The sequence below is a fragment of the Lucilia sericata genome, unplaced genomic scaffold (assembly GCF_015586225.1).
Source record: "Lucilia sericata isolate MDLA Ls3-8-SP2 unplaced genomic scaffold, ASM1558622v1 Contig000650F_arrow, whole genome shotgun sequence".
Lineage (NCBI taxonomy): Eukaryota > Metazoa > Arthropoda > Insecta > Diptera > Calliphoridae > Lucilia > Lucilia sericata.
Genome location: NW_023994656.1, coordinates 186,271 through 196,587, shown reverse-complemented (window position 1 = coordinate 196,587; position 10,317 = coordinate 186,271). Strand labels below are relative to the sequence as shown.

The 10,317-nt window shown below is 28.4% G+C and overlaps 2 protein-coding genes across 7 annotated transcripts in view; both read right to left on the bottom strand.

Moving 5' to 3' along the window:
• Positions 1-1,972: 1,972 nt before the first annotated feature.
• Positions 1,973-5,313, bottom strand: LOC119607050. Its single transcript, XM_037960785.1, has 2 exons — positions 4,420-5,313; positions 1,973-3,174 (listed from the first exon to the last, which is right to left on the bottom strand). Exons 1-2 carry the CDS (start codon positions 5,273-5,275, stop codon positions 2,384-2,386), a joined length of 1,647 nt encoding a protein of 548 aa, XP_037816713.1. The 5' UTR covers positions 5,276-5,313; the 3' UTR covers positions 1,973-2,383.
• Positions 5,314-6,870: 1,557 nt separating this feature from the next.
• Positions 6,871-10,317, bottom strand: part of LOC119607048 (dedicator of cytokinesis protein 9) — a 45,199-nt gene continuing 41,752 nt past the window's right edge. For 5 of the 6 annotated variants that reach the window (XM_037960778.1, XM_037960782.1, XM_037960780.1 and 2 more), the window contains exons 12-15: positions 9,933-10,143; positions 9,583-9,871; positions 9,294-9,520; positions 6,871-7,113 (exon numbers count right to left, since the gene is read on the bottom strand). In XM_037960778.1, coding sequence (XP_037816706.1) covers positions 7,097-7,113; positions 9,294-9,520; positions 9,583-9,871; positions 9,933-10,143 — 744 coding nt within the window. In that variant the 3' untranslated portion in view covers positions 6,871-7,096. Of the gene's footprint in view, positions 7,114-8,851; positions 9,521-9,582; positions 9,872-9,932; positions 10,144-10,317 lie in introns of those variants that run through there. The other variant, XM_037960784.1, reaches the window with a different exon arrangement.

Genomic DNA, 10,317 nt, shown 5'->3' with positions numbered 1-10,317 from the left:
CCTAAGGGAAAGACTTTGTTGTATGTTGTTTGTAAACTATTTTCTTTAAAAGCCTTTAACTCGAAAACTATTAAAGATATTTCAAAGAACTTTTATTTATAGAATAGGTAATATGTTTAACTATAAGATTAAACCTATCTTTACCCATATGGTCAAGTGTGTTTATATTTGCACCCCATTATTACACAGTTTGGTGGGCGTGGCTACTAAGATGTGGAAGTCATTTGTAAGTTCATTTTCTAAGCCAAGCGTGTATATTTTTTCCTTAAATACGGATCAGAAAACATTATGAAATGTCGCTATAGTTCTATAAAGTACAATAACCATTTTGTGCTTGATTTCCACAGATTTTTTTAAATTTTTGGCAAATATGAACAACAAAATCGTTTAGTAGGTGTATTTTTGCAAACAGTTTTCTTTAAAATCTCGAGAGCTCGAAAATTATGTAGATGGGCAATGTATGTGAGCAAAACTATCTTCGCTGCAAAATCAACTTAAAGCGAAAGGTGTTTTTCCGTAAGCGTGACAACTTTGTTTTTAATAGCAATTTCTATTGAGGAAATGGATAAGAAAAACTTTCTCAATATGAAATCTTATAAATTCAACTTAAAGATGAAAGATCCTTTTTCCGCTACTGCCACACCCACTATGGTTTTTAAAGGGATTTCTGTTTCGAACCCTTATAATGAAGAAACGGATAAGCGTAGAAAAACATTTTGAACGTCCTCATGAAAACTTATCATGAATTACTTAGTAATATATCCTCATCGAATTCGGATTCGGTAAACATGAGGAATAATGATGCAAAAACAAATTGGCCCGACTTTTTGAATCGATCTTATAACCCGCAACTTACAAAAGCCTTCAAGAGTAAACTTCATCCATAGGATAGTTACAAGGTTCCAAATGAATCTTTTTCGCCCATTATCACGCAAACCTACTCCTTTAAATAGGCTTCAAATTGTTTTCTTTAAAAGTTTATAGCTCGAAAATGACTACAGATATCTAGAGGAAGATTTAGTTAGTTAGTTAGTTTGAAAGGAGAATGTATATACATACATTAAATCCGAAGAAATACACCTAGGCCTCTATCGGGCCTGTTGTGCGCTCCTTAACCAGTGCCTCAGGTGGGAATCGAACCCACCACCTCCGGTCTACCAGACAAGAACACTAACCACTAACCTACCGGAGGCCAGGTTTACTTATAGGATAAAGAGATTCAACTATAAAACCGACTAAGCTTTTTTTGACACAATGCCACCACTACTACAGTTTTTTAGATTAATTTTATTTTATAATTTAATAATAAAACGCATTTAAATATTATTTTTTACTTTTAACATTTATTTAACGTAAGACATATTTTTTTGACGATTTCTAAATTATCATTATATAATTATTATTTCGTATTTTAACACAAAAGAAAAAAAAATATCTATATTTAGTAACTAATATATCGATTATTCATTACGTTTATAGCGCATACACATACATATAAATATAAGATGAGTTTTTGAATACTTTGGTAGTTGCGTTTCAAAATTAAATTATTAAAAAAAATATATAATAATAGTACAAATAGTTATTAAAGTGAAAAGTATTAAGTTTAAGATTTTACAAAATATACAATACATACAAAATATATAGTTAATAATAACTATGAAAATATGTGATATTTTATAACAAAGGCATAGAGATTTTCTTTATAATAATAATATATACTAAATACATATAGATTCAAAAAAGTCACTTAGGAATTTAGAGAAAAAGGGGTAAAAAATATATATAAACAGTTTAAAGTCAAACTTAAAAAAGTACATAACAGAAATTCAAGAACAAAATTAATAATATTTTAGAAAAAAAGATTGTATTATAAAGTTAATAAAATAAATAAACTGACTTTATACTGATTTTATAAAGGTTTTATATTTAAAATTTTTATTTGAATATCATTTAAGTTTAATAACTATAGATTTTATTTTATTTATTTTTTATTTTATTTATTTATTAATATCAATACAAAGAAAGCCTTCATGGCCAATAAAATATGTATTGTAAGATTAATAACTATGTAATAGATTAATTAATTTTATATAAATACAAAATAAGATACAGTAATCATTAGATATATATATATATAGGTATATATATACTGTCATATTCATAAGAATTTATCAGAGCTTGTAGAACAAATATTGTAGTAAAAATTTATTGTACAAGCCCGTGACAAATAACCATGAGCGAGACAGATAACTATACTAGAAAAGTCGATTTGGCTCCCCAGCCATATATGTATGTATTGTCAAAAATTAAATATCAAGAAATAATAATAATAATCCTATAACCAAAGGTTGATGTAGGTTAAAAACAATGTCTAATCATGCTACTGATTTTCATTAAAAAAATCTAAGAGTTTCTTCTTATAAGTATGAGAAGAATAAGAAAATTGTTTGAGATGGTTGGGTAGTAAGCTCCAAGTATGATGGATTCTTTTTACAAAAGATCGATCAAACACAGAAAGATGTCCCAGAGGAATAAAAATTTGAATATTTCGTGTTGAGTTTATGAATGAAAATTGATTTACAAGTGATATTGGTTTACCGGATTTTATAACCTTGTAGAAATAAAGTAAAATACGTAGATTAATATAATTATTAAAACTACATTTCAAGAATACTGGAGTGAGCATCGAAGTACGATCATGCTCTAGAGCTCTTAAATTAAATACATAACGAATTACCTTTCGAACAGTTGCTTCAATAATATTAAGATTATAAGACCACGTTGCTGAAAAAACTTCGAGACAATAGTTAATTCGGGACATGATAAGTGAAAAGGCAAGTCGGCTCCTTACATGTTTGGGAGTAAACGCTCTTAACGAGTAAAGTCTTCTTAAAATAAGACAAGTTTTATTAGCAATTAAATTGATATGTTCATTAAAATTTAACTTAGAATCAATAATTACACCGAGGCATCTGAGAGATTCCACAAATAAAATTGCCTGTCCGTTAATAGATATTCTTGGAAATGAAAAAGTTCGGTTAGTTAAATTAAAACTTAAGGCCTTTGTCTTAGTTGGATTTATCTCAAGACTATTTGTATACATCCAACTAGATATTGAGTTAAGGTGAACATTCAAATTTATCTCAAAATTTTCCATATTGTCGTACTTATCTGAAAACAATAAAAATATATCATCAGCAAATATAAAGGATTGGCAAAAGCTGTTATTAAAAAGCGAGATACAGTCATTTAAATATGTGAGAAAAAATATGGGACCCAGTACGGACCCTTGAGCTACGCCAGAAGTTACATTACTAATACTAGAGTTATAACCATTGAAGGAAACGTACTGCGACCGTCCTGAAAGGTAGGAGTATATTAATTTACATGCCGGTTTTGAAAAATTAAAGTATCTTCTGAGCTTATCTACAAGAGTGGCATGATTTATGCGATCAAAAGCTTTACTGAGATCTAGTGAAATTAACGTACAATTTCTTTGGCTATCTAATTTGGTTCTAATAGATTCGGTGAGAGATAATAGTAAAGACGTAGAGTTGAGATTACGTTGGAATGCAAATTGACTAGGGTGGATTAAAGAATATTGTGCACAATAATCAAATATTTGCTTTTTCATTATATTTTCTATTATTTTGGACATAGCAGGTAAAATGCTTATGGGTCGTAAGTTTTCTTTATCAAATTTTCCGTTTTTTGGGATTGGTACGACTCGGCCTAATTTCCAGGAGGTTGGAAACTTAGAACAGGTGAAAATAGTGTTTGTAAGATACAAAAGTATAGGGGAAATGAGAGGAAAGATTATCTTTATAAATTTAATAGGAATTTTGTCATGACCTGTAGAGTTAGATTTAATTGAATTTAAAGCGATTAATATGTCATATTCTGTAACAGGAATAAAAGAAAACGAATTGGCAATGTCTTCAAAGTTGTCAAATTCAAGGTTTCCGGTATTGTCCTGCCTGAGATTGTCCAAAAAAACATTAGCTATTTCTTCCACGTCTAAATCATTGCATTCAGATTTTTTCGAATCAACGATACCCATTTTACGTATTCTATTCCATAATGTACTATTATCAGTTACACTGAACAAAGTTTCACCATATTTCCGACGTGCTTTTCTGATCACAGATTTAGTTTTATTACGTAATTTGCAGTAAGTAGACCAATTTACACTATTAGGATTTCTACGATAGGCACGATAAGCGTGATCTCTTTTTGATCTGGTTTGTAAAATTTCACTCGAGTTCATCCATTTAGAATTATTTGAATTAGATAAAATTTTTGTCGTTGGTACTAAATTATGAAGTCCTTCAATTAAACTATCTAAGGTAGATAATTGAAGATCAACATTGTTAGTATTGAAAATAGGAGATGTATTAAATTGACTAAAATACTCACTTATGTTCTCAAAATTCAGGCGATTGTAATCCTTAAATTCAATCCAGGTACTACGTAATTGAGAGGGAAATTTAATGCATAGAAAGATGAAACTATGGTAAGATGAAAAAAATGGAATTTGTATCTGGTTTTTGTAAACAACAGAAGATGGTTGACTCAGGAGAAAGTAGTCTAGCAAAGAAGTAGCATTATTAGGTGGGAAAATATGTGTAGGTAGGCAATTGTGTATACAGTGAAGGCCACATCTAGAAATTAAAGAACGTAAATTGCGTGATTTAACAATATCAAAAAGATTATGGTTAAAATCTCCCATAACAATAATATTATTGTATTGATCAAATAAGTTATTATGGATACTTTCAAATGCATTAATGTCGCCGCCGGGTAAATATACAACACCAACAATTACAGAGGTTCCATTTCCAAAAACTTCGACAAATAAAGACTCACAAACTCCATATTGTTCAGCACGAAAGAGTATGCGGTAACGAAGTTTATTAGATATGTAAAGGCAAACGCCGCCACCTCTGGTTGGGCCACTATTATTCGAAGTAGTATTCCTGATACGATCATTTCTTACAAGATTATAACCGGAAAGTGTCAACGATTGGGATATTAAGTGAGGTTTAAACCAAGTTTCTGAAACTCCAATGATGTCAAGAAGACTATTGTAGAAAAAACATTTAAATTCATCTAATTTTGTGCTGGATGCAGAGGGGCAAAGACTCTGGGCATTAATATGACCAATATTCATAACTTCAGACGAAGATGAAAGGCATTTGTTTAACATTGATTTATCCCCGGCTATAGGACCAAGATTACCATTAAGAGACATCGCATTCACGACAATACACATATATTAGTGGGAGCCAAAAAGTGATATATAAAAAGTTATTTGTAATTTTAAACATTTTCAATATGAAAAGAGCCATCTTAATATAAAAAATAAAAAATATAAGCTTACGGTATTTTACATTACAAAAGGAAAAATACAGTAAATAGATTAAGATATAGGTGTTTAGGTATACTTATTGGTAATTTAGTTTAAAATAGCTAATACATTCGTGAAAATTGAGAGACTTAACATCCTCATTAAGCATAGTAATCTTCACAAAAAGAGTTTCACGATTTATTATATTATAACCCTTTATCTTCTTATCATTTTTCAGTTTCCAACAAATTTTTAGTAATTTTTTAGCAAGGGATGAATAATTATCGTTTAAATAAACACGGGTTTCAGCAGCCCCATTTATAACATCAGACGCTTTGAGGGATTTCGATTTATAGTATTCCGAAATAACTTTATCGCGTTTAGCTATTTGGCAAAATTTAACAAGTATAGCACCATGTTTTTTAATATACATAACGTTAAGGATGTCATCAACAGCGATGTTAACTTCGAGATGGGTGCACAAGTTTTTTACAATTGAATGGAGGTCAGTTAAGTCTGTTGGAAGACCAGTTATAATTAGGTCAGCTCTATTTAAACGATGTTGAAGAACGTGGTTCTGAAGTTCCAGTTCATAAAACTTAGACTTATATAAGGTGTCATTACAATTAATTTGAGTTTTGCAGCTTGCAATTTCATCTTTTATACCCTTTAAGCTGTTGGACAGCTCTGCACGGACTTCATTTATGACTGAATCAACTTTGGATTTGATTTCAATTTGATCGCCTTTCATGTCACTAATTGAATTCTTGAGAGTTGTAAATTCTTTTCGAATTTCCGATTTAAATGCTGCATCAGAGTTATCAGGCGGGTTATCCATACACGCTTTGCAGGTATACGCTAGATTGCGGTTTTTATCCAAGGTGGTAAACAATGTTTTAGTTATATCTTCACATTCAGCGTGATACCAAGTGTCACAGGATCTACAAAGTAGGCATCGAGATCCGGAGGTACTTAAATTACAGTCACCACAAAGATATGACATCGTGTAATAAATTTTATTATAATAATTTCAACAATATATAAAAAATAGGCACTTGCAGAATATTGTTTTTTATTTTTTTATGTATAAAAATTTTTTATGTTGTTTTGTTATTGTTAAGCGGTAACAAAAGGAAAGAGGCAATAACTGAGCACATGGGATGATTTGTTTTAGTCTTTTAAAAGTTAATTTTATGAATTTTTTAGGAAAAATTAACACCACGAATGTAACTAGTTTTACTGGTATGATTTGTGAATTTTTAGCATGAAATATTTGGTAAATTTAATAAATTTTATTTTTTTTATCAAGATGGCAAATTTTATACGTTTATCTGTACATAGTGTTGCCAGATGCCCAAGATTTTAATCATATAGTTAAAAGTTTTGATTCGAACTCGTTTTGGACTTTGCTTAAAAACTAATAAAAGAAACTTAAATAAATGCAGAATTCAGCTTAAATTTTTATCAAAATTTAAAAAAAATATATAAATTTAATTTTATAAAAAAAATAACAAATAATAATCAGTTAAACTGCCAAATAAAGCAAAATTATGCTTAACGTTTTAATAATTTAAAGTTAATATATTAAATGTAAATATTATAAAAATTAATTGCATTTGTGCTTTGAAGGATTTGTAGGATTTTTGTGGGAATAATATGATGGAGGGGATTTGTTTCTTTGTAGGAATAATTAATAATTGTTTCAGTGTTAAATGGTTTTTGTTCGTATTGTATATCAATGAGTTTTTAGTAAACTGGAAAACCTAAAATAAAAAAGTTAAAATATTAATTAATTATGAATGTTTTAAGAGAATTTAAATAATTGCATTTTATAATGATTTATTAATTTAAAAAATTAATTACAATTATGAAACCCCAATTCAAATATTACTACATATAAGTTAGACCTTTTTTGCTACATATTTTCAATTAATAACTGTAAAGAGTAGTAATTTAAGATGTTTTTGTTAAATTTTTGTGAAGTAAGGGAATATACAAATTTCAATAAAATTTTTAATTTTGAAAGATTGAAAATTTTATGCATTGATATGATATGCGATATTATTTTACGAAGAATGTGATGTTATTTTCTTTAGAAAATAGTCAATGTGAAGTTTCATTCGAAAAAGGTCAATGCGATGTTATTTTCTAAAGAAAATGTTCAATTATTATGTTCCAATGAATATTTTCAATGCAATGCAATGATATGCGATTACATTTTTGTAGAAAATGGTGAATGCATTGTTATATTCTATAGAAAACGATCAGTTCGATGTTATTTTCTATAGAAAAAACTCAATGCGATGATATTTTATGAAGAAAACATTCAATGCGATATTATTTTCTAAAGAAACATTTCAATTCAATGTTATTTTCTAAAGAAAAATTTCAATGTGATGCTATTTTATATTTGAAATTTTCAATGCGATGTTGTTTTCGGCAGAAATTACTCAATGCGATGATATTTTCTAGAGAAAATGGTCAATGCGATTACATTTTTATAGAAAACGGTCAATGCATTATTATATTCTATAGAAAACGATAAGTTCGATGTTATTTTCTATAGAAAAAATTCAATGCGATGATATTTTCAAAAGAAAATATTCAATGCAATGTTATTTTCTATAGAAAAATTTCAATTCAATGTTTTTTTCTATAGATGCGATGCTATTTTATATTTGAAATTTTCAATGCGATGTTGTTTACGGCAGAAAATGGTCAATGCTGTGATATTTTCTAATGTAAATGATCAATGCGATTACATTTTCTGTAGAGAAGGATCATTGTGATGTTTGTTTCTATAGAAAACGATAATTTCGATATTATTTTCTAAAGATAAATTTCAACGCGATGCTATTTTCTGAAGAAAATTTTCATTAAAATGTAATTTTATTAAGAAAATTTTCAATGCAATGTTGTTCTTGATAGAAATTGGTAAATGCGATATTATTTTCTAAAGAAAATGTTAAATTCAATTTTTTCTTTTCTGAGAAAATTGTCAATGCAATTAAATTTTCTAGAGAAATTATCCAATGCAATATTATTTATTTAAAATTTTAATTTCCATAGAAAATGGTCAATGCTATTTCGATTTTATAGAAAATTTTCAATGCGTTATATATTTTTTAGGAAAGTTGTCAATGCAATGGTATTTTGTTTACAAAATGGTCAAAGCATTATTTATACAGAAAAAGGTCAATGCGTTGAAATATTTTCTGTAAAATTTTGAGTAATTTTCAAAGTAAAATTGTCAATGCGTTGTAATTTTCCACAGAAAATGTTTAATGCGATGACATTTTCTTCATAGAATGCTTAAGGTAATGTTCTATAATTAATTTTCAATAATTTTAATAACATCACTTCATTTTATTATACAAAAATTTGCCAATGCCATAACGTTTTTAACAAAAATGCTCAATGCAATAATAGTTTTTTGGAAATGAAAAGCTTTTAAAGTTTTAAAGCAATAAAAATTCAAAAAAAAAAAAAAAAAAACAAAGAAAACCTAAAATACCATTCATCCTTTATATTTTAGAAAAAGTACTTTAAATTTAATTACTTTCTTTTTCTAACAAGTAATTTTTTTTTATCAAAATAACACTACAGTTTTTTTGTTAAAATCTATGACACTCTATGATTTGAGTAATGGAAAATGGTTATAAATTCGTGATTATACTAAATTGTAAAAAAATGTTGTTGTTAGTAACATATTGTTAGATACAGACACAGAGAGTGAGTGAGAGTGAGAGACAGACATACATATATGTATATTGATGATAGGTAACACACAAACTACGTTTGAAAGATATATGTTTTTTTTTTTAATTTAGGGATATTTTTTTGTTTTCTTAATTTCTTTATCTACTAAGTAGAATATAGTTATAGAGGGGAAGTACGAATAAGTTGAAAACGTTTTGTTGTTGACATTAATTTTAGGCAGTACTTGAATTATTTGAAGCTCCACTAATGGCATTAAATAAGGCCATGCTATTGCGTTGTGTTGCATTGGCACTATCATCTAAAGGTTGGAAAGGTTCATCTAACAATTCGCTTAAGGCCTGACAAAGCTTCTGATAGTTTTCCTTTAAAGCATTGTGGTATTCCTTTTGATCGCTGCAAATCATGCGGGCATTTAGTTGTAGAGCGGTATGACAAACACCTATGAAATCTCTGTTGAAAGGAAATAAAATTATTAAAAGTTGAAAATAAGTTTTACAATATGAGTTACAAACCTGAAAACATCTTTTAAGTCCTCTACTCTATCTACTGAGAAATTATTTACGACTTTGGGATCCAAAAAGGCTTGAGCATAAGCCAAAGGACCAGCATTTACTTGCACAGCCACACTGCCTTGCAGTCTAAGCTGTAGTTTCTTAACATCGGCTGGTGGTAGTATGGTTTCTTCTAATTCTGTTACTTTGGTTTGCATTTCATCTATGGCCACCTCTATGGGACTTAATTCTATAATTTCTCTGGATTTAACTGGTATACGTTTTAACACATAGGGAAAGGAATAAGTTGCTAAAATATTGTTTAATTAGTTTTTAATTTATTTTGTAGGTAATCAATTAAGTTTAATTACTTTTTATCACGGTTTTACGTTTCCATTGTTCCTCGACTGCACCTCTGGCTGCTCCCGATTTAGTGAATGGTGTTTCATACATAAATGTATCAACATCATGATTTTGTTCAAACTCATTAAGTCTTTGATCGAGTTCATCTTTGGTAAAGAATGGTATCACATGTGTTACTTGTATATAGGCCAATTTGGGATCGAGTTCATTAACATTAACCTTCAAAAGAATATGATAAAGGACAATTAGATTTAAATTCTTTACAAAATTATGAATAGATTTTTAACAGAATATGTAATGTGCTGATATAATCTAAAAAAATTTATTGGTTTTTAAAGAAAATTCTTAAACAAAATCTGCCCAAAAATTTCCACTTTCAATTTTGTAATAAAA

What these genes read in the sequence shown, in the direction of transcription:
- LOC119607050 (XM_037960785.1), bottom strand. Translation starts at nt 5,275, where the DNA reads ATGTGTATTGTCGTGAATGCGATGTCTCTTAATGGTAATCTTGGTCCT. An exon ending in CCTGAATTTTGAGAACATAA is followed by an intron (nt 3,175 to 4,419) that starts GTGAGTATTTTA and finishes TATTGTTTTCAG; the next exon opens with ATAAGTACGACAATATGGAA.